We start from the raw sequence: 24,748 nt of genomic DNA on the forward strand, positions 1-24,748 counted from the left end.
AGCCATGTAACATGACATCAGTGGTAAGACCAGCAGCCATGAGTTCAGTGGTAATACTACATGTATTCTCTATTACAAAGCTTTCCAAGGGATCTGGCTCAAAACCATCCTGCAATGAGGTATGCCATCCTTTTGTTGTTCCGACAAACTGCGACTACTGACCAAATCACTCCTTCCTTTTGATGTTCATGATGTGAATTGATTCTCCATTCAACTCTCATGGAACTCCTTTAATCCTCATCCGTTACTGTCAGTCTGATGTCATTTCTCACACCAACTGAGTAGAAACTAAAGGTCAGTGTGCAATCTGAGCAGAATCACAGATTGCATGTCTACACTGCACAATCTGTGTTTCTGCAGAAGCAATTAGAGATATAAAGCAACAATTATAGTCTGTTTTTGTGAGCTCCTTTCAAAGAGAGCAAGTCTATAAATGTAGAAGTGAGGAAGTTAAAGCTAGGAATAGAAAGCGCACATCAGTTGTTTCTGAATATCTGTAGGTGTTCTAATAGGCTTTAAATGTATAAAAGGATAGTGATGGTCAGGTGGTTTGAGCTGTACAATGTCAAATTCTCCATTGTAAAGATGTTCTGCTTTTCTTTGTTTTATATCATTTATGAGCTAAATAATTCTATACCAAATGATTAATCAAGAAATTCATCTACAGATGATCTGATAATTAAAGCAGTCTTTTAGTTGCACCCTTTGTCATGATCTGAAGTCAAATGCTGTGTTGTATTCCTTAGTTTTGTTGTTGTTTGATGATACTTTGTAGTTTATTATGTCCATCTAGCTAAAACTAATGCACTCTGCCACCTCCTCCTAACTGGACACGATATCAAGGAGTTAACATCAGATTTTTTCCATTTTTCCAAATGAAGATGTCGTAACCTGCTCCATGCATCAGCAAACAGGCTTGGCAATATGTCACTTATTTGAAAAGCTGCTTGCCCTGGCTGTATTTTTGCAAAGCGTCATGCACTTGCTCTATGTTAGGATGAGGTGTAATTCAGCAGTCCTCTTATAAAGGTTCTGATGTTCAGCGGATTTCATTAGGCTATACTAAGAGGTGTATTGGTATTAATGAGGGTATGCTAAATATCAATGACACCTCTCAATTTAATGCAAAAAATCACTCAGCTCACTAAACAGTTTCACACACCAGGGTTTCCCACACATTCATTATTTTGTGGGGGGCCGCCACTATTCAAACATCTGCAGCCATGTATTCATTTTCTGTTTTTAGAGTTAAACCAAATTTTAAAAGCTCGATTAGAGCATATATATTGTTCTGTTTTTCATTGCACCGCACTGTCGGAGTGTAGAGAGTACTCTGGGCACAGACGGAGCAGCAAAAAAACAGGCATAGTGAAAGGGAAATTTCAAACTTCACATTCATTGGGTCTAAAAGTTTTCTTTCACTTGACTGAGCAGCAGCTGTTTCTCTCATCCAACCTTTCAGTCAGCTCTAGCTGGATGAACAGATCTTTTATATTAAAGTCCTCAAATTGCGGCTGAAGTCCTGAACATAGAACTTCAATGAAGTAGGATTTATTGCAGGACTGTTGTATTAGACTGTATTAGTTTTAGCTGGACCTAATAAACTGGCAACTGAGTGTTTATTAAAATATTTAAATTATTATTTGTTCATACTGTGCATAGCATCTTATCTTGATGTCTTTGTATGAGAATGTTTGCAGTGCTTGTCTGACAGTACAGATGCATAGCAACGATGTGGGGCACAGATACAGTGTTCACATCAGTGATAGATCAGACAGTTTTCTGGGTGTGGCACAAGCAATAGGTTAATAATGAGATCACATATGGAGCATCCCAATATCATGGACTCTAACAATATTAATAACCACTTAGATTTTCAAGAAAAGGGTTTAAAATGTAATCTGACCATATTTAGCCCAATCACTAAAGAGCTCACAAGCTCACCATTTGAAGGACAACAGTAGGCTGTTGGGAGTGTTAACATGTTTTTATTTCAGATGCACTGATCATTGTTTAAATAACCAGTAGGACTGCATGTCTGTTAGCATTGTGGTTGTTATATTTAAGTGACTCATGGTAGTTCATGCAAACACAGTTCTCCATGCATTAATATCTGAACTCAAGGTAGCGTTCCTCAGTCAATGTTGCCCTTTGGTTTTTGTCTCCTTTAGCTTTAAAATGCTGAGTTGTCTATTATTGTCTGTAAATTAGACGTGTGTTGTGTGACACCTAAACAGTGCCACATTTGATCTGAACTGCCAGCTGTCATGCATTGATTAACCACACATTGCTCTCCCATTCCAGAGTGTTTGTCAACCGAAGCTTGGCCATGGAGAAGATCAAGTGTTTTGGTTTTGATATGGATTACACTCTGGCAGGTAAGTGCCGTCTGAGCCTCGTGGTATCAGCCTCAGTAAACACGAAGGTCAGAGTTTTTGATGCTAGGACACTTCGATGCTAGGCCCCATGCTGTCTGCATGTAAACTCTGAATGTACAGGCACTGAATGTCTCAGTGTCTTGTCTTGATTGATGAATGAGTGAATAAAGTCAATAGACTACATTCCAAACGTCCCAAATTTTCAGTCCCACAATTTTAACCACACAGTTATGTTGCCTTCACGTGCTTCTCAGAAATATCATATTAACCACATTTACGAGTTACGAATACATTAATGTTTCTCAAAAGTTGTAATCTACTTTTTCAGACTTTTTGTCTTAGTCAGAGAGGACGATTCTGAAAAGGCCATTGCAACTCTGTCTTTTTTTTCTCCTTTAGCCTACACTTTGCGTCAGAATTGCAAGTCTTAAGGATCTGCGCGCAAAAATAGTTAGGGTACACTCCTTAGCGGGGTCAGTGGCGCTGCCACTGTAACCCTAGCTGCTCCCGTCCAGCTGTGTCTGAGGATATTCCTGGCTTGGAGACAGCCAGGACTAATTCCACACACCACGATAGGAGGAGGGTGCTGGGGGTGTGGATGACGGTTATAGCCATATGGAGTTTCAGAGGCTGATACTAGCAGGTGTCAATACTGATCATCTGTAAATCAAACCATTTTGATGCCTCAGACACAAAAAGACACTAGTTTTCATTGGTTATGTGCTTGTAGACAGCTTTGACTCCTCTGCAACATCATGCAGAGACCTTTTCAGCCAGTCCTCACTGAAAGCATCTCAGAAGCTCTGCTGGTCCAAGCTGCAACCTCAAGGGTTGAAAATGAAGCCAATGCTTAAGTGCTAAAACTGCAGTTCCACTAATGTCCATTTGAGGCTGGCTCCAAAACAGAGTCAGTCCCCATAGACCCCCATGAGAAAATATCCAACTTTACAGCAGAAATTACATGTTTATAGTCTGGTACAAAAACAGTTTGGTCTCCTTAACTGATTACAACATTCATGACGACTGTGCGGGAGTGTGTGTCTTTGTGTGTGTGTGTGTGTGTGTGTGTGTGTGTGTGTGTGTGTGTGTGTGTGTGCACTCGCGCATATATATAACAGGGAACATACTCATCGTTACACAGTCACCAACAGGAGCAACAAAACTAACAGGGGACATTTTTAAGTCCCCCACTTGGACATACTCTAAATCATCATAAAATCATGTGTTATGGCCTCTGGTGAAATTTTTCAGATTTTGCCAAGAGGGGACCAAAGTGTGTGTGAGTGTTTATATCCATATTCAGAGCTCTCCCTCCTGGTTGGAGCTGGTATTTGAACGACCCATTCACACACGTCGCTTTTAACACTCCTCTCCCCAGCAGCCTTTCAGACTGCAGATGGGCCGTTAAACAGGCTTTAGTAATGTTAATGTGGGTGACATGAAGACCACAGAATGTAATGTATCAAATATGATACAAATAGCATGATAGGGTTAATAAAGACACCAGTCTCCTGAAAAGTGATTTGTTATTAGTCTTTGCATTAAAATTCAAGGCTTGGCTTTAGGTGATTGCATAAGTTTTAAGCTCTATACTGTATTAAAATAAAGGGCTACCCAGAAGGCAGGAGAGAAATCAGTGTTTTAGAGCCTTAAAAAAAGCAAGAAAACTATAATCCAAGCAGAATAAACCTTTACATAAAATGATCAGCAGTAAGATTTTTTTCTTTTAGGTTTAATTATGTAAAAATGATGTAACATCAGACCTTGACTAGACCTTTAAAGTTGTTCAGTCCCTGAGCGATACTGACCTGACCAGTTTTCACGAGCACTGAATGTCAATCAGTTTTCAATATACTTCAAAATACACTCTCAGTCTATGCAGCATAGAAATGTAGTTTGTTTGTGGGTGCACATTATAGAAAACATGTCAAACATAGGATAATGCAACATGAGTCCACTGTTGGCTGGTACATAATGACAATTAGTTCCCTCTTGGATAGCATGGAGTGACGTTCACACTCCACCATGTAAGAATAAATAAAATGAGATAGATAAGACTTACACAAAAGAATCTCACCTAAATAATTCAAAATTATTCCTCAACTATGATTACAATGACTGTGATTATTATAATTATAACTAATATTTTATAACAAACTATAAAGGCTCAGTTTTAGTGGATGGCAACCATCTAGCTTGACACTGTTTTTACAATCGCTTCCCCAGAGGGCAAGGAAATATTTTTAAATCTAAAGAAAGGGAGAATAACAATAACAACAATAATAATAATAATAATAATAAGGATAGGAAGAAAATGTGGAGAAAATACCAGCAAGATCTTTACTAATTTTAATGAATTGCTTAAATTAGTTTATTATCAGAATTTAACTTAACCTTGAGATTAGCTCAATCCTCCAAAACTCCCTTTGAGTTTTAGATGCACTAGAAGCACTAGATTTCTGTCAATCTTACAATGTACATATGTTTTTTCTCTATAATCACAGGAATGCATTTTATTTGCTGATCTACTCTACAGGCAAAAGGGTCCACACTTGTGTAGTATAAAGCAACAGGGGTCCACAGTTGGCTGGTACATAATGACACAAGTTACTTGTAAATATATCTAAACTAAATCATGTAATTTTTTTTTTGCTTCTACAAGGATCTGTAAGTATGTATTTTGTAACTGAATATAAAGGCTCAGCCGTTGTGGATATCTTTACCATTTTATAGCTTGACACTGTGTTTAAAGGGAGCTACCCCAGTCCATTCTCATTGTTAACTTTTCAAATACATTCCCTCTGTCAGTGCTTTTGGCATACCTGCATCAATCTGGATCATGGCAGGATGATGTGAGATGAGAACATAGCGGACAGAGCCAACGTGTTATTATCGTCAGTAGACAGCCAGACAACGAGGCACATCTGCATACATCTTGCGTGGCTAGCATCACTTGAGAATATGGATGGACGTACTCAAAACTTCCATTTAACAGTTTTTACAAGCAAAAAAAATGCCATGCAAGTTTTAGGTTTTATTTTTTGAGGATTTAAAGTTTTTTTTCTATTGGGAAAAGAATATTAAAACAAAATGTTATTTTTTTTTAAAAAAGGAATAAAGTTTCATCATCATTGAATGATGCCTTTTCAAACCAATATTTGCATAAAATGAAGCAAATAATTTAAAATAGCTTTGCTGGTCCAAAGTCTTCTTTGTAAAACATCAGAAGCCACTCAGAAATACTTAGAGGGCAACTGAGGAACTGAGACGACTAGTTGTGGACAGACATACAGTGAAAATCAGATTTTAACCGGTTTAAATTGTTAAGAAATTCTGTATAGTTGCAGTGATTTGACAAAATTACAGGGTCTCCCAGAATTCACAGGAATCAGCTGAATTTGGCATTTATTGTTATGGTTGAAATCCAATGTATGTGTGCCCATCTATAGGAATCCATTTTATTTGTCGCTCCACATTACAGAAAAGAGGTCCACACTTGAGTTGTATAAAGTGACATGAGTCCACTGTTGGCTGGTATATAATGACACAAGTTCCATCTTAGATATATAGTATAGAGTGACATTCCCATTTCAACATGGATAAATGACAAAGAATAGGAAAAAAAGAAGTTAGATGCATTATTGTTCAAAGAAAATAATCTTACAAAATGTAATAATAAAATTATTTTTTTTTTAGGGAATTGGAGATAGAAATATCATTTTAGTTTTTTCGTACATTGCTTTTTGAATCGTGCACCTGAATAAGTTTTTGAGTTGCTGTTTAAGAGTGTGCTCCTTTTTACCTTGTGTTGAAAACACATTGACAACCATCATGATATAAATGACTAGAGCAATCTTTAATGGTATTTATAATATGGGAGGTTTTGTGAGCAATCAGTTTGTCTCAGTTACAGGGATAAGTCAGTTAGAGGAATGATTAACCTCTGAAACCCTCTGTTCAACTGCTGAGATGAACTATTTCAAATTCTATAGGTTTTGGCTGTACTTTTGGCTGTGCTAACTTTAAATTCTAAAAAAGGAAAGTCAGTCCACACTTTGTCCCCTCTTGGCCTGTACAAAATGACACTTCTTGTTTTGTTTTGTTTTATATTTTCTCCAATGTTTTAAATTAATCTTAAATCTGCATTAGACAGATAAAATTGTATATACACATTACTAGATCTCAAGAAAGCAAAACAACTACAACTACTAAAACAACTAAAGAAATATAAAACAGCCAACAATACAAAAACTGCAGAACTAGGATCAAATAAGATTCACTTTCAAGTAAAATAAAAAATAACGCTGAGAGATTTGGATTGGATTGTCTGCTGTGTACGACCTTTAAAGTCTTCTGTTGTAGGAGAGGAACTGAGAGTTTTTAAATGGGTGTACTGGCATGCAAAATTACCAACACATTTATGGATTGTGTGTCTTTAACAGAGGCTGACTACTCATTTTTGTATTGGATTAAATGATTTGCCATCTCTCTGTGTGCATGCTGCAGTGACCAGAGGACTTATTATTATTCAACACAGTTTTGGTTTATATGAAGAATTTCAAATTCCTTAAAGGGTTTTAGTTTATGATGTAAGCATTAAACAATCCTCCACGTGACTGAGTGGAGTGTCCAGCACCCATGTGCCTTTAAGGTTGCCTCTGAGAAATGAGTGACTTGGAGAGGGTGAGGGGTCAGCGTGTGCAGCTCTGTGCCAGGCCTTGATTCTCTGCAGTGTGGGGGTTGGTTTCTTTGTTGTTGACGATGGTCAATAGGCCATTCCACATTAAGCTTCAGAGATGCTAATTTATATTAGCTAGAATGTTACATCAACTCTGACTGCCTGAGACATGGGTCTGTCCCCTGTCCTGGGTTAACAAGTGGCACACAGTGCTTATTTTAGCTGGTACAACATCTCTGGATTATTGGGAAGAACATCCTAAAAGTTTACAGATTGGGCATATAATTCTCCACTCAAATTCCCACTAGCTTGAATACTGATACAAAAGTTGTACTTTTTTACTGGATAGTTAAATATTTGAACATATTTAATCACCTAATAATTACATGAATTTCATGGCAAACCATTGTGATGTTACATAGTTTATTGTGCCAAGTTAACATTTAATTGTTCTAATCATAATAAAAGGTTTGGTTTCAACTATAGGAGTAAACAAAACTAAAGAGTAAGAGTGATAAATCAGTCATCATGTTAAACATATTCAGGAAACAGAAATAAAATGTCAGAATGCAACATTGAGCCAAGAAAAAACATGGTGGATTATTGTAGTTTTGTAACATAGGTTTTGTTATTGATCTGTAATGTTGAATTTATGTAGTCCATTTTTCACCTCCTGAACCCTTTTCATTTGAGCTGCAGTGATATAAATTTAAAAGGTTTGGTCATAAATCAGTTTGAACTTATATATGAAAATAAATAGTTTTCTAACCTATAAAACATTTAATGAGACGCAAGCGTGTATGCATGCTTAACACAGCGCTGAGAAACAAAGCATTTTTAAGTGACTAGCAAGATTTAAAACAGCAAATACAACTTTAAAATGGCCTCCCAAATAATATGTCAAGATCCACTACATGGTATTTTTTAACAGTTTAACAATATACCATCAGTAGTGTAATATCAAGTTAATATCAAGCGTACCATCAGTAGTTGCAATTTATTTATTAGTTATCAAGTAGTATTGACAAAAGTGAAATTAACAGTCTGTTAACAGCCAGCTTAGGAAAGATGACACTGACATGTAAAATTACCAGCACATTTATGGGCGAAATGCATCCCTAAAGGAGGTTAAATATTCATTTGTTTGTGAAAAATTGTTGTTCATCTCTCTAAGATGTTAAACATTTGATTCAGTGGTGCTCTGCATTATTAAGTAAGCAATCACATGGTGTTATAGATATATTGTTAGATTTATGAGCCTTCAGTTGATGAAGCTGACAAAATATGTAATTTCCTCTTCTACACTGAAGAGGTGGAGTGACCAACACCCATATGATTCTCAGATCCTAACTTTGAATGTTGAACAGTGGAGACTGCTGCCACTGAAGTGAGTGACCTGCAGTGAGTGAGGGGTTTGACTCTGTGCAAGTCAGTCTGTGAAAATCTGTCAGGCCTTGATTCCCTGCAGTGCGGGGGGATGGTTTCTTCTAGCTGGCGATGGTGGGTTAGCACATGACACATTGAGCTAAGGGGTTGCTAACTTCTCATATCCAAGATGCTGTATCTGATTTAGACTGACTGAAAGCGTGGCTTATTCCCCCATCCTGGGTTTAACAAGTAGCACACTGCTTATCTTGGTTTGTACAACATCCCTGGATTATTGGGAAGAACACCCTGAAATTTGTCACAGATGGGCATACAATTCTCCACTTTAATTCCCATTTTAAATACTGTTTTGTTTTTTTTCAAAACTTGTACTATTATGGATATTTAAGTAGTTGAACATATTCAGTTACCTAATGATTACATCTGTTATTTCATGACATACCATTTTGATGTTGCACAGTTATTGCCTCAAGTTTACATTTCATTATTCTAATTATAATAAAGGTTCTGTTTTAACTAAAGAGGTAAAACAATGCTACAGAATTAGATACTCTGTAAGCATCTACAAACATTATTTAGATAGTTAAAATGTTGTCAATGGTTATTGATTGTATGGAATTAAAACTAATTTGGCCCTTTTAAATGTTTTATAGGTGAGCTACATAAAGAGTACATGTTTGTGTCCTGATTGTGTGATTATCATTTTAAACACATATATGAACAGAAAGTCAATGTTGACATGCAACTTTGAGCCAAAGATAAATGTAGTGGAGTTATTGTTGTTTTGCAACTTTGTAACCTATTAAAAAATTTAATGAAGGGCAAACATGTATGTATACCTTACAAAGTGCTTAGAAAGACATTATTTATTAAGTGACTCAAAAGATTTAAATAGCAACTGCAACTTTATAATGGTCTTCCAAATAGTATTTCAAGATCTGCTACATGGTATTTGTTAACAGTTTAACAGTTTATTACCATTAGCAGTTGCAACTATAGAAACCATCCAAACAATGTTTATAAACAGTTTTCAAACCAACTATTAATAGTTAACAAAAGTGTTATAAATATTTGGTCTATCTATCAAGAATATTTATATTGTATAATTTACTTTGTTTGTTTTACAAGGTTTACAAATTAGTTGGAAACCATTAATACTTATTTATGTATTTATACAAGACTGTATAAGTCTTGGTATTTGACTAATAAAATAACAATCTATAACATTACTTATAATGGGTAAAGTTAATTAGTTATCATTTCTTCATTGTGGTTATCAAGGAGTATTGACAAAAGTATAATTAACAGTCAGTTAACAAATTATTAATGATGCCTATAATGCACAGTAACGCCAGCTTCAGAAAGATGATACCGACCGGTAAAATTACCACATTTATGGTAAGATGCATCCTAAAAGAGGCTGGTATTCATATGTGAAAAAAATGTTATTCATCTCTGTATGATCTATGTACATTTGATTCAATGGCTGTGCATTCTTTAGAAAGCAATCTGTCTTTATTACATTCACACACAGTTTTATAGATATATTTTTATATTTACTTGGCCTTCAGTTGATGAAGTGGACAAAATATGTAATTTCTTCTACACTGAAGAGGTGGGTGACCAGCACCCATATGATTCTCAGATCCTAACTTTGAGTGTTGAACAGTGGAACTGCTGCCACTAAGAAAGTGAGTGACCTGCAGTGGGTGGGGTTTGATTCTCTGCAAGTCAGCCTGTGAAAATCTGTCAGGCCTTGATTCCCTGCAGTCTGGGATGGTTTCTTCTAGCTGGCGATGGTGGATTATGGGCGTGAGGACATTGCACATTGGGCTTCAGGGTTGCTTACTTCTCATATCCTAGATGTTGTATCTGACTGAAACATGGCTTTTCCTCTTTCCTGTGTTAAACAAGTGGATGTTGGGTAAGATAATGTTAAACTGTAAAGTGTAAATACAAGCAGAATTCCACATTTGTCGTCAATTGCACAATTGACTACAAGCTATTCAAAAAGGAGTTAAACATGTTTTCACATGAAGAAACATCTGCTGGGAAGTGACATAATAACCACATGTATGTAATATCACTGAAATAATTGAAAGGTAATTATTTATTAAGTGGCCCTCTAAAGCAGTAGAGGGCATCTTGGCTCTCAGTGGCTCTGTTTGTCTGAATTTTAGCATCGCAATGGCCATCAGAAACACATTAACATTAGTTAAACTTTAAGTGCTAAAGAGTTTTTCAGTTGACAACACTGGAATGTAAAGACCTGTAAAGCTGAGTGTCAATGTAAACTTATTTTAGCAATCTCACATGCCTTCATGCACACTCTCTGTGCTGCAGTGACAATGCTGTATACCAGCCCTGTATTTGCCAACTAATTTACAACTCTATGTATTTACCAACTATAGTTATCAAAAACAACCAAAAATAGATATAACAATAATAAAAACTTAGTTCTGGGTTGCACAAACCTCTTTGAATGGGGTCAACAGAAGATCTAGTGAAGGCCCATTCATAGATGTGTATCCTGCTGTGATGGTTTTGAGATGAGGTGTTGGTGGCTCATCACCATTTCAATGCCCATCAAAAACACTAACATACCAGTTAAACTTTAAGTGCTAAAGAAAGGTTTTAGTTCACAATACTGGAATTTAAAGTCCTGTAAAGCTGAGTGTCATTGTGAACTTATAATATTATTATATTATTTATTATGTGCCTTTCACTTCATGCACACTCTTTGTGCACTGTGACAATGCTGCATGCCAGTGTGTGTAGTATATGTTATAGACTGTCGTCATTAAAAAACAAACATCTTTGAATGGGGTCTAGATTAGATAATGCTAAAATACACTTACAAACACAGGTGTTTCATCCATCACTAAAAACTATTCATTTTTGAACACAATGGAACACATTACAAAACAAGATATTTGGTGTTCAAATCCATTACCTATCCTTAATAGCATGAAAAGGAGCCTTGAGAAATACATAAAAGAGACAAGGCTAAAAACCAAAAATGAATGGCCATGACCTTTGACCCATAAAGCTGCACTGCATTAAATACCAACATGACTGAAGGATATCACAAAATGAGCTCGGGGACACTAAAAACCACTGACAGTGGACACAGTTTATCACTGTATCTATAAATGCAAATTAAGACTTAACTATGCAAAGTGAAAGCCAGATATCAGCAAAATCCAGAAACACTGCCAACTTCCGCCGGACCTGAGCTCATCTGTCACGTCACAGTGAATATTAAGACAAGTTATAATTGTGTTCACATTATAGCCTTTATTTTAAAAGCTACAATGGCAACATTTCTGGTGCCAATTTACTAAACAATGAAGCTTTACTGAATAGATACATTTTTGTATTAGATATTTTCTCTTTACAAAATGCACCTTTCTATTTCTTTTTCATTAATCTATGGTGGAGTGTGAATATCACTCTGTCCTATCAAAAGGGAACTTGTGTCATTATGTACCAATAACTTGGGACCACCATTAGCTTTTATTCTATATGTGTGGCCCTTTTTCTGTAATGTTGATCAACAAAAGAAAATGCATTCTTATGCATATAAATTGAAAGCACACACATACATTGTAAAAGAGATCCTGTGCTTGTAATAACTCTTAATGGGAATTTCAGTAAAGTCTGATAATAAATCTATTTTTATGATTAATCAGCAAATACTGTTGCTGACCTTTATATGCTCGTTTTGGTCCTTTCTGGGAAACCCTTCATTGTAAAGGTGAACATCTAAAGTAGGAATTCCAGTATGTTTTTTCCATGGCCAAGGGATCAGCCAGTATGTGTGATATCTCTGATCTAGACACTAGAGAAAGAAGTCTCAGACTTGTAATGTCATGAAGTATAAAGTCTGGAGCTGCTCCTTCTGCTCATCGAGAGCCTAATTTTGGGGACCAACAGAATGTTTGTTATCCCTTAAACCCAAATGAACTTTATTATATTGGTGTTGTCAGTTCTGTAACAGAAAAATGTTCCCATATACTTATAACATTGTTCTGGCTGTTCTCAGTGTCATCTAGAAAATCTTTCACAATTTCATATCAATGGAGCAACTCTACACTTTATATCACATGACATCACAAGCACTCCAGTTTTTTGGATATGGGAGGCGAGTTGCCCATGTTTACTAATGTTTTAGACTGCCTTAGATCATAGAAATAATATGTATGTATTTAGAAATGGGCATAATTTCCCATTAATACAGTATCAAGCCATAAAAGGTTAAGCCAGCCACTAAAGTTGAGCCTTTATATTCTGTTACACAAACATACTAACAAATCATATTTGAAGAAGAAATGTAACATTATTCAGATGAGATTTTTTTCACAAGTATTATTAATATGTTTGTATGTACTTTACATGGTTGAGTGTGAATGTCACTCCGTGCTATCTAAGAAGGAACTTGTGACATTATGTACCAGCCAACAGTGGACTCATGTCATTATATCCTACTCAAGGGTGGACCTTCTTCTGTAATGTGCACCAGACTGAGAACACAAGTATATTGAAAACTTGATTGACATTCACTACTTGTGAAAACTGGTCAGGTAAGTATTTGAACAATTTTAAAAGGTCAAGTCAAAAGTTTGATGTTACATAATTTTAATTTAAAACTCCTTTTTAGTTTTCTTACAAAGGAAATGGAGTGTGGACATTTTTTTTTCTTTTAGAGTGCAAAGTTCAAAGAGTACAAACAGAAGTCAACTTATGAAGGCCCATTCATAGATGTGTATCCTGTTGTGATGGTTTTGAGATGAGTTGTTGGTGGCTCATCACCATTTCAATGCCCATCAAAACACTAACATACCAGTTAAACTTTAAGTGCTAAAAGAAAAGTTTCAGTTTACAATACTGGAATGTAAAGTCCTGTAAAGCTGAGTGTCATTGTGAACTTATCGTAACATTTATTATGTGCCTTTCACTTCACGCACACTCTCTGTGCACTGTGACAATGCTGCATGCCAGTGTGTGTAGTATGTGTGTTACAGACTGTAGTCATTAAAAAAACAAACATCTGTGAATGGGGTCTAGATTAGATAATGCTAAAATACACTTACAAACACAGGTGTTTCATCCATCACTGAAAAACTATTGTGAACACAAAGGAATACATTACAAAACAAGATATTTGCTGTTCAAATCCATTAACTGTCTGCCATAATAGCATGAAAAGATTTAGAGAACCTTGAGAAATCTCTGCATAAATGGGACAAGGCTAAAAACCAAAATGAATGGCCATGACCTTTGACCCATAAAGCTGCACTGCATTAAATACCAACATGATATCACAAAATGAGCTTGGGGACACTGAAAACCACTGACAGTGAACACAGTTCATCACTGCATCTATAAATGCAATTTAAGACTCTACTATGCTAAGTGAAGCCAGATTCAACAAATCCAGAAAGCCATACTGACTTCTCTGGACCTGAGCTCATCTGTCATGTCACAGTTTGATTTCTTTCTTTTTGGAAGCAAACAGCTTTTAAGGATTAGTCACAGACTTGTGTTAAATCATTTTATAGTGATTAACTAATTAAAATAAATATATTATTTATTAAAATAAGTAATTATATTGCTGATCATTTTATGTATAATGTTACTCGTTTATAGATTTATTTTTCTGAATTTTTGGTGATACATTGGTAGTTACAATTGGTCTGGTCTAAATATACATATATATATATATATATATACACATATATAAAACAAAGACAACAATAAAGTTATTAACAGTAAATAATAGTAAGATAAAATTGAATTCACAGGATTATGGGAGCCTTCTTTAAAAGATATACTTTGCTTTGGCAAGTATTATTTCTGTAATATTTATTATCACAAAAAATGTTGATATATTGCAAGCAATAAAGTTTACATACCCATTTTTAAAGATACAAATGAAGTTTTAGTGAAAAAGAAGCACTCTATAGGTGAGAGAACCAGGATAAACCAGTTTGACTGCAGTATATGGATGTCCCCCCTTTGATAGGCAGACGTCGCTCAAGGCTTGAGGTCCCCTCTTGGCAATTTCTTTAAAAAATTGTAAAAATCACATTTGCAGTAATATTGTGAAAGAAGACCTCAAAAGTAAATTTTCAATTCTAGTTTTGTATTTTTAAAATGACTGCTAATAAAGGTTCCCTCTTGGATAGTACACTTAGATAGTCCCCTATTATTCATGTTCGCATGTATGTGTGTGTGTGTGTGTGTGTGTGTGTGTGTGTGTGTCTTTGTGTGTGTGTGTGTGTGTGTCTTTGTGTGTGAAATGAAAGCATGAGGAAATGATTAGGTTGTTATAATGACATTTCAGTTAATAATTAATTTCTTACAAACTGCACAGAAACATGACCTGAAATTTGACTTGAGCGTAGTCAGGGTCATCCTTGATTGGAATCCATTGGAAATTTTAGCTGACATATGGAGAAAAGGATTTTATGAAAGGTAAAATATGACTATTAGATGATAATTTTACTTTGTCACTCAGTTAAATAAAGATAACAGTAGTATACTTCATAACATAAGTAACAATAACAATATACTTACTTCAAATTTTATACAATGTTCAAAATAATGTTATTTTACTTAATATGCCAAATATGGGAAAACATTCCTTTTTTTGTCCTTCTTGCCTGCTGAAAGCACCCACACATTTAAACATTGCGACTAGTGTCAGCCTGCGGTGTCCTAGGCTGCAGCTGCAAACATCAGCATAACGGAGCTGCCAACACGGAGGTCGTCATGTGACAAACTGACTGATAGCAGCTAGGTCATTTTATCTGTAACTAAATTATTATGAATTGCTAAATGTTCTCCTTGATAAGGGCCACGTGAAGGCCTTCACAAACAAAAAAACATAAAATATGCGACAAAAGGGCACTTTGGACATCAAGGGGCAAAGCGACAGGTGCCTCCCCCTCTGCACGTGTCGGCACATCTAATACATTAGTCAGCTGCATGTATGAGCAAACAAATGATTAGTCATTTTTTAAATCTCTTTTATGTATTTTAATGCATCAATCTGCAGTTACAACAGAATTTTCAAGCAGACCTGAAATTTCTTAATAAAAACAGCTGTTTAAGAAAGAAAATGTTGTATAGAAGACAGTTCTGTATGGTGCAGATAGAATAGAATAGAATGTCTTCATTGTCATTTTACAGGTAACTACAACAAAATGTAGTTGCACTGCCTGAGTGGGGCTCATAGAATAAAAGGCCATAAAATCAAATAAATGGTTAGTAACAGAGAATAGCTAAGTTTTATCTCACATGCATACACATACACATACACATACATATACACCAGTTCAAACACACACACACACACACAAACACACACACCAGTTCAAACATAGACACAGTACCTACGTATACACTTGCATGGGAGCATTTAAGTGAAATGACTGCACATAGAGTATTGCACAGGATTAAAGTGCCTCTTGGTGAAGTACTGTGTGCATGGCCTCAGATAAACTCTGTGTGTAGCGTTATTGTAGGATCAGTGTTAGCATCACGGCCTTCATCAGGGGGATTTGCATGTTGTGAACACAAGCCTGTCTTCCTGCCTGTTTGTCTGTCTAGTGTATAAATCTCCAGAGTACGAGTCCCTGGGCTTCGACTTGACGGTGGAGCGCCTGGTGTCCATTGGATATCCACAGGAGCTGCTCAACTTTGTCTATGACCCCTCCTTCCCCACCAGGTTGACTCTAAAAGAGTTTGTGAAATCAATTTGAATACAAGTGCAACAAATTCTCACTCTCTGTTGTGTGTCCCATTGTCTTTCTCTGTCTGTCTTCTCTGGCCTGTGTCCATTCTCCTCAGAGGTCTGGTGTTTGACACAATGTATGGCAACCTGCTCAAAGTGGACGCATATGGGAACATCCTGGTGTGTGTGCACGGATTTAACTTCTTGAGGGGGTGAGGTCCATTACTCCCACTGATCTGTCAACACAGTCCTCCACACTTTCAATAAGCAGACCACTCTGTGCATTGTGAGGTCCTTCTTCCATTGCACCTGCAACAGTGTTATTTAAATGAATCATAAACAAGACTAGAGGTCTACAGCTACGGTGGCAGCGCTGTTAGGCTGTGTTTTGAGCTGGACGTTAATCCAATCCAGATTTATTTTTAAAGCACATTTTAAAACAGCAGGTAACTTATTTGCTGTGCAATCACAAACAATTGAAAATCATAAAACAGCAGTTATCAGAAATACCAGTTTTAACAACAGGAAAATACAATAGCAAAAGCATTAAGAATTTTCATATTGAATTGAAAGCCAAGGAATAAAGTTGCGTTTTAAGACAAGACTTAAAAAACAATCTTTAAGTCTGCATGCTAACATGCTCTTAATAGTATAACCCTGGAATGAGTCCTAACAACCAGAAATCAGTTAGCATTTCATTATCTCCAGTTCCCTCGTCTCAAAGTCAGTGGGTTTTTTGAATGGGTTTTCCATTAGGCACCTGAAATAAGGTCTGTGGATTTCATGTTCACCATCTAAGTTTAAGAAAAGCTAAGGCTGAAGAGAATGTCATTAATGTTGCAGATATTTTCTCGTAAACCAAAGTATTGAACACAGTGACATTCATCCAGTAGTTGTTATGATATTCCAGTCTGGGCCTAAGTGGTAGAACAACTGCCATTGCCATCCTCAGAGCCACACCACTGTCATGGCTAGAAATACCATGGATGATAGAAAAAGCCTAAATGTTAGGGGTACTTCCTAACATATTTCTATTCCCTTATATGTGAGTGTGGCTTTGTTAATGTGCAGGTAAAAATTTGTCGAGGCATCTAGCCATTAAAAAATTGAGGATGCACACAATGTTATCAAGATTATATAATAGACTGACTATAAATTTGCTTAATAAGTACAGAATCACTGTAGAACACTGTCTTCATTAGCAGGTCCCTGCGATGTTAGTATGTCATGTTCAAATAGCAAATGCATGTAACAAGCTCAGAGGTGGTGACAGACTGAAGTTCCCTGGTTTAATCCTCTTCAGCACTTGTTCCTCTCATGTATGTTTGTGTGTGAACTCACTCTGCACAGACCTGACATCAGAGAGATGTACCCCAACAAATTTATTCAGCGTGGCGATACAGACCGCTTCTACATCCTCAACACACTCTTCAACCTGCCTGGTAAGAAAACACACAAAACAACATCCTCTGCTGGAAAAATGAAAACTTTTTTTACAACAGCTGTAGGATCATATGCAAGCTTTGTTTCCAGCAAGCAGCCCTGTTCTGTACAGTTTTGCATTTCCGCTGTGAAAAGTTGTGGAATTTACCAGTAGAGCTGTTTCACACTGCCCCCATTTTTCATTTTTAGGCTTTGCAGCACGTGAATCCATCAAAACACCTTGAATGTCAATATGACTACTTTGACCATTCCATTTCTGTTTGTTCTATTTCTTCAATGAAAAATGCTTTAGTGATGATTGACTCTTCAAGAGCGTAGAAAATCTATATGAATTTCAACCAGTTTATGTCAACAGCAAAAATTTTATATCCTCACTTGGAGGAAAAAAGTGGCAAAGCATCAGTCCTGTTAGCACAACACCTGCTCTTGCCCAATAAGGACTCAATGCACAAAAATGTGGCATTTTAGACACATACAAAGGTTGTACAAGGCTTTTGAAACCAATGTAAGAGATGGTGTGTCATGCTAAATGCCAATAAAAAGTACATTATAAAAAAAAAGGACTCAATGCACAAACTTGCTATTTCCAAATATCCCATTGAGAGAGATTCTAACTCCAGACTTTTCTTTTTAATTCTGGAAATGTTGGTGTGCAGCCCTGGAACTCACAGAAAACCCCAGTAATGGCATTCACAGCTGGCAGGGTCTAAACTGTAACAGCAGCAACAGAAAGTTTGCTGATCTGGCAGGTTTTTGCGCTGGACTGACTGAATTTGAGCTGCTATTCGATCAACTGAAGGTCTGTCCTTGGACTGTCCAGCATTGTCTGCTTTCTCACTTTGGCTATATTTTTTCTGAAACAGTTATGGCGTCATGTTATTTATTGGTTACCATAACAAATCCTCTTTTGTCCACATTTGAATTAATTCAATTTGGGCATTAACAAATCACTTCAGTCCTAAAAAGAACAGTTGGGATGCTTGTGCTTTTTTTCCCCCTCTAGTATCATTATTTCTATTTTCTTTCACAGAGAGTGAGAGTTGTTTTATTTTGGTTTCACTCTTTTACTGCTTAGGAAAAATGTGAAAAAGAAGATGATGTGTTCTACAGTATACTAGAAAGAATGAAAGAAAAGTATTCACATTTAGACCGCGGTTCACTGACAAGGTTCTGAATGTGATTACAGTGTTTTCTCTAAATTATTGATTTGTCAGATTGAATGCATGTTGATATTCAGTTCTACATTCAGTCTCTCTGATTCTAGTCTCATTTCCTCTTCCTCAGAAACCTACCTCTTTGCTTGCCTGGTTGATTTCTTCAGTAACTGTCCCAGATACACGAGGTACTGCATACTCACTAGGGGTCGACTCAGAGTGGATCTTTAAAGGCCAATTTCAGAACGATAATTTGGAGCAGGAAGAAGCTGATAGCAAATAAATCTGCCAACATCTGACTGCTCCTGAACTTTTCTTGTGAGACTGTCAGAAATAAACAATCTTTGAATTTATTAGAAATGGTTTTCCTTTTGAACTGAACATCTGAGTCAAATATATATATACCTAAATAATAAGAAGCCTCATAAGTTTGAAAAACTAAAAAACTTAAATCTAATTAATAATAACCTAAATGAATACATGAATCTGCAACTGAACAAATAAAGAAATAAAGGTGGAAGTGATTTTTTATTTTTTAAGCTATTTTCTCTTTAAGATATGCTATGCAGGCTTTTCCTTAAAACAATGTATAGACTCATAGAGCTGTCACTTTTGACCTGCTCTCAGTGTGTGGTGGTGTGCATTTACATGGACATGAATAACACATTTGTGCTTGAGTTTGGAGTAAGCTGGTTATGTGTTTGAGCTTGTAAAACCATACATTTCTTTATGAGAAACTTAAATATATTAGTTGGAGTCCTCTGAGAGAAACTGAGATGTATACAGGGAATACAAATGACCTGATTTCTCTCTGCTCAAGTAAACATCATATCCTGAATATGATCATAACCAGGGTCATAAACAGGTTATTTATGCTCATGTAACCACACTCACTTCGACCCTCAAATCTGCGTGTCATGCAGACTCTAATGTTAACATGATCTGAACTGTCTCTGCAGTTGTGAGACTGGCTTCAAAGACGGCGACCTTTTCATGTCCTATAAGAGCATGTTCCAGGATGTGCGGGACGGTGTGGACTGGGTTCATTTCAAGGTAAAATCATTCTGTGAAACCTTTTTCCAGGCAGTCAGTCCAGTCACAGCCAGCAATCCACTTATTTTCTTTCTCACAGGGGTCCTTAAAAGAAAAAACAGTTGAAAACCTGGAGAAGTACGTGGTAAAGGATGTAAGTAAGCTAGCATAATAACAACTGTTTTTACATAATCATCATCATCTTGACTTTCATCATCTAACTTTATAGCACTGCACTACTCTGTCAAACGTTTTAGCGCAGTCTCATCTTTTTGCTATTTCTGCGTCACTGATGTTTGTTCTGTTTCTCCTCCACAAAGCCGAAGCTTCCTCTCCTCCTCAGTCGCATGAATGAAGTAGCCAAAGTGTTTCTGGCTACCAACAGTGATTACAAATACACAGAGGTGAGAGGAAAGTTTACATTGAGATATGTCAAGGAATGCTTGAAGCAAACCAGAACTTACTGTCTCCTAATGTCATAATGTACAGATTGATTTTAACAGTTGTGTGAATGGTTCCCCACTGAAATAATAATGACAGGTGATGGTAATGATGGAGTTTAGTGCTGTACTTTGTGCTGTTCTGGGCTGCAATGTTAAAATACACTAAATCCAAGACTCCTGATCAGTAAGGCAGATTGAAGGCCAACATATGCCTCACACACCCACTACATGCAGTGGGGGATTCAATCTCCCCACGCCTGTAGCAGACTGGATTCACACAGCAGTTATGTAGGTTCTCTCAGCTTGGAATTGAAGCTTTTTATAAGAAATCTTAATAACGGATTAATAATTAGGTGGATGGATATAGTCTGGTATAGAACAGATTCCATAGTAACATCAGAAGCCCTTTAAACTTCCTATTATTGGGTTATTTGTATTCCTTAACACACAAAATATGCTCCACATTCCCCCTTTACGGACATTAAAATGACCTCCTTTTTACATGTAATTTATTATTTTTGCAATATCATTTTGTTGAACTATGCCTGTAAAAATCAGTTAAACGTTAATCGTAAAATGAACTCTTCTTTCTTCTTACAGAAAATCATGACCTACCTGTTTGACTTTCCACATGGTCCAAAGGTAACACAGTGATTTAATAACATCTGTACTGTTGGGATTCCCAATAGATTTGGATTAAATCACCTCACTGAGACATTTCTGGGCATATATGGTGTGATGACAGGGGGAGGGAAAATAAGAAACAACAGATCTCATATATCATCAGTGAGATGAGGTGTCAGTAGACATGATACTGTACAAACCGATGTACTTCTAATAAGAGTTGTCAGCATTAGCACATCAATCGCTATATGATTAAGGTTCGTATATAATGCGTTTTTGTTTTTTAATGGCCAGCAGACATTACTGTCTTTAAGAGGCTGTACCTCAGGCTGAGTTTTAAAGCTAGAGTGATGATACCGGTTTAATCTTAAACTAGAAGACCCAAGAAATCCATGTTATGCTGGCTTCTCAGGAAAGGGGGTGAAATTTTGCTCCAGTTTGGCTAAATTTGGGGAATGGAAAAAAGGAATCTAAATGAAGTCTCCCCTTTACAGACATGTCCACTTTATGCTAGTCCAATGCAGTTTTTTTCTGTCATGTAAGAATTGCTTAAACTATTCGATATTGACTTCATAAATGTTTTGAAATGCAAAAAATAGAATTGAAAATTTGTGATTAACAAATTTATTGAGATTTATTGAGATTAACTATTGAAATTCTGCAATTAATCACAATTTCAAAGAATGATTGATACCTTACTTCTGAACTATTGAAATTTGAAATAATAAATGTTGTGTGTTGCAGCCCGGTACACCCCACCGACCTTGGAAGTCCTACTTTGACCTGATCCTGGTGGATGCCCGTAAGCCTGTGTTCTTTGGAGAGGGAACAGTGCTGCGGCAAGTTGACACTGTGAGTATGCATGAAGCCTGCATGGACCAAATACCACACTAAAACACCTTTACTTCAATATCTTCAGTTAATTGCAATGTTCTTGGCCTAGTACATTTTACTGTATAAAGCAGATAATTACTTAATGTGTACGAATGTCTAACTGAGTGTTGGGGTTTTTTTCAGACCACTGGTCGGCTGAAGATTGGCACATACACGGGACCTCTGCAACATGGCATTGTTTACTCTGGAGGTAAGTAATGACCGTAGCCGTAGCTGCTGATCAGAATTTGGTAGTCGAAGGTCAAAGGTCAGTCTGACCTGGTATCTGTCTCAGTCTCTTGAACACAGTATCTCAAGAACACCTTTCGGGAATTTCCTCAAACCTGAAACAAACATCCACTTGGGCTCAAAAATGAGATGATTAGATTTTGGTGGTCAAAGGTCACTCTGTGTGTGTGTGTGTGTGTGTGTGTGTGTGTGTGTGTGTGTGTGTGTGTGTGTGTGCGCATGTGTGTGTGTTTGTGTTTGTGTCTGTTTGTGTGTTTGTTTGTGTGTGTGTGTGTTTGGCCACAACTCAAGAAAAGTAGCTTTTTTGCAGCAACAATCACATTTGGAGCCTTCTGAGTGTCAGTTTGGATTGATTTGCTTTAAGCATTGACTTATTCAGACAAACACCCATCTAAATGTGTCTTAATCTGTCAAAGGTAATATTTGCTTCATGCTTATGAGTCTGATTATTTCTCACTTCACAGTAGCAGATTGTGATTTATGCCTTGTTTAACCCTTTCAAACTCTACATGGTTTGAAGCCCAACTCTAATGGTTGTACACAGATTGAGGAACATTTTCTGACTTTTGTACTTTTCATCAGCTGAGAAAAAACAAAAGTAGTCGCATGATGTAAATTTATCGATAAATTTTAGATAGTCCAGAGTGATTACTTGGGTCTATAAAATGGTAGGATAGGGAGTGAGCAGTCAACAGTCTATGAATAACTTCACTATGCAGCACACTGATATGATGTCTCATAGAAAGGGCTGTGAAACTGAATTATAGGCTGCACAAGTACTACAAACCTCTGATCCTCGTGTGGTGTTGAATCTCAACTATTACTGCAAACTCATATGAAGTCATTAGTTATTGCTTCAGAGATTTTCATGGTGTGAATAAAATTTGCCGAATGACACATTGAAAATACCATATGGGTACTCCAGGGTCCTCAGACATCGTGTGTGACTTGCTGGGTGCTAAAGGAAAAGACATCATCTACATTGGAGACCACATTTTTGGTGACATCCTCAAATCCAAGAAGCGCCAGGGCTGGAGGACTTTCCTGGTGATCCCTGAGCTGGCCCAGGAGCTGCACGTGTGGACCGACAAGAGCTGTGAGACTGAAAAAAAAACACGCACATGCAAACATGCTCATGTGGTTTTGTAACCACACTTTTCTGTTCAGTTATCACAGTTATTTAGCAGTAATAACACTTCACTTTAATTCAGGCTTTGGAAGTAATATTCATATTTTACCATGCATGGCAGAAAATGTGATTCCTGTTGATTTTCATTAGTCTCTATTTCACAAAAAGTAACCAAATGTAACACTGTTACAGTTCAGTCTGAGCCAACATAAGATAGTTAAGAGTCTGTGAAAAGTACAAATACAGTATGTTGTCATATTTTTGGACTGTCCTTTTATTAAAGATGGTAACAAAATGTACTAATGCAAGTTTTTGTTTTTTCAGCCATATTTGAGGAACTTCAGTCTCTGGACTGCTTCCTGGCAGAGCTCTACAAGTGAGTTCTTCTTTGTAAAATCTACTGTTTGTTGTGTCCTGCAATGTATTCTTTAAATAATAATTTCAGTGCACCTTTTTAGAGATTCTAGTGGGGGAAAAATCTAGAAATTAGTTTCTGACAGAAAAATATTTGGTAAACATTTATCTGAAAATCATATCAGTTGAAAGATGCAATCCTGCAAAACACAGGCTGTTTACATTTTGCAAGTTTATTAAGTTGGCGTGTTTGGTGTGGTAGGATTGCCTCTGTGCATTGTTTGCAGTATTCTGTATGGTGTCCCAGAGAGATGTGGGTCGAAATAATGCCTGGATATTTAATTCACATACTTACTTTATACATATAGATTCATAAAGAGTTTAGTAGAACTGAATATGCATGCTTTACTTGTTCACATGAAATCCCTGTCTTTAATGGAGCTGGTGACTGCTGAATATGTCAGGACATCTCACACAGTTTTGCTCAAGCTCTACACATCAGTGTTCGAAGTGAATTCACCTCTAATGATTCCTGCTTTACTAATGTTCCTGCTTTAAACTGTCATTTCTTAAGCTGATTTTAAAGCATCTACCAGTCAGAGTGTTCAATTCGGTTATTTAAACTTTTTGGCATTATAGCATCATTACTGCACATTTGCTCCTAATATAATAAGGTCCTCTCCTGGCATTGATTAAATGCCTAAATAATCTAGTTGTGTTCATCAAAATTATGAAAGCTCAGAAAAAACTTACCTGTCGTTCTAAAAAAATAAAAATTAAGTTTTGTTGGGGTTTTTTTTTTGTCACGCACTGTTCAAAAATATATATTGACATGCAAATTCATGGCATTAATTTGCCTAAAAATTGGCCCCGGAGTGTAAGGCCCTTAAAGTTGCAGTATGCATCAGTCAGAGCCCCCAGGTGAACACCATTAGCCATGTGCACTGAATCAAATATATGTTCTGACAGTGGCGTACTTAGTTAATAAGGTTCAGTTTTTCCTTCAGTGTCTGACACTGACCTGGACTGTGTGATGTCTCTGTGTACAAAAAGTGTAGATATTGGCAGCATGTAAATTAATTCTGCCTTGCAGGGTTTGATATGAAAATCACATATGGAATGGAGCTGGGCTCACAGATCACAGAACATATGTGTTTTGTCCTCAGACATCTGGACAGCAGCAGCAATGAGAGACCAGACATCAGCTCACTGCAGAGACGGATTAAGGTACCACACATCTTCCTCCTGCCTTTGTCTTCAGCAGAGC

At 36.7% G+C, this 24,748-nt stretch overlaps 1 protein-coding gene across 1 annotated transcript in view; it reads left to right on the plus strand.

The window, feature by feature from the left end:
* nt5c2a (5'-nucleotidase, cytosolic IIa) overlaps window positions 1-24,748 on the plus strand; it is a 37,808-nt gene that overhangs the window by 7,345 nt on the left and 5,715 nt on the right. The window contains exons 3-16 of the mRNA XM_042502202.2: window positions 2,305-2,378; window positions 16,057-16,174; window positions 16,297-16,392; window positions 17,531-17,622; window positions 18,908-18,965; window positions 19,737-19,830; window positions 19,910-19,963; window positions 20,130-20,213; window positions 20,853-20,894; window positions 21,621-21,728; window positions 21,894-21,960; window positions 22,924-23,094; window positions 23,452-23,503; window positions 24,648-24,708. Coding sequence (XP_042358136.2) covers window positions 2,305-2,378; window positions 16,057-16,174; window positions 16,297-16,392; window positions 17,531-17,622; window positions 18,908-18,965; window positions 19,737-19,830; window positions 19,910-19,963; window positions 20,130-20,213; window positions 20,853-20,894; window positions 21,621-21,728; window positions 21,894-21,960; window positions 22,924-23,094; window positions 23,452-23,503; window positions 24,648-24,708 — 1,171 coding nt within the window. The remainder of the gene's footprint in view (window positions 1-2,304; window positions 2,379-16,056; window positions 16,175-16,296; window positions 16,393-17,530; window positions 17,623-18,907; window positions 18,966-19,736; window positions 19,831-19,909; window positions 19,964-20,129; window positions 20,214-20,852; window positions 20,895-21,620; window positions 21,729-21,893; window positions 21,961-22,923; window positions 23,095-23,451; window positions 23,504-24,647; window positions 24,709-24,748) is intronic.

This window comes from Plectropomus leopardus, chromosome 13, assembly GCF_026936395.1.
Source record: "Plectropomus leopardus strain MGB_pleo_1.0 chromosome 13, ASM2693639v1, whole genome shotgun sequence".
Taxonomy (NCBI): Eukaryota; Metazoa; Chordata; class Actinopteri; order Perciformes; family Serranidae; genus Plectropomus; species Plectropomus leopardus.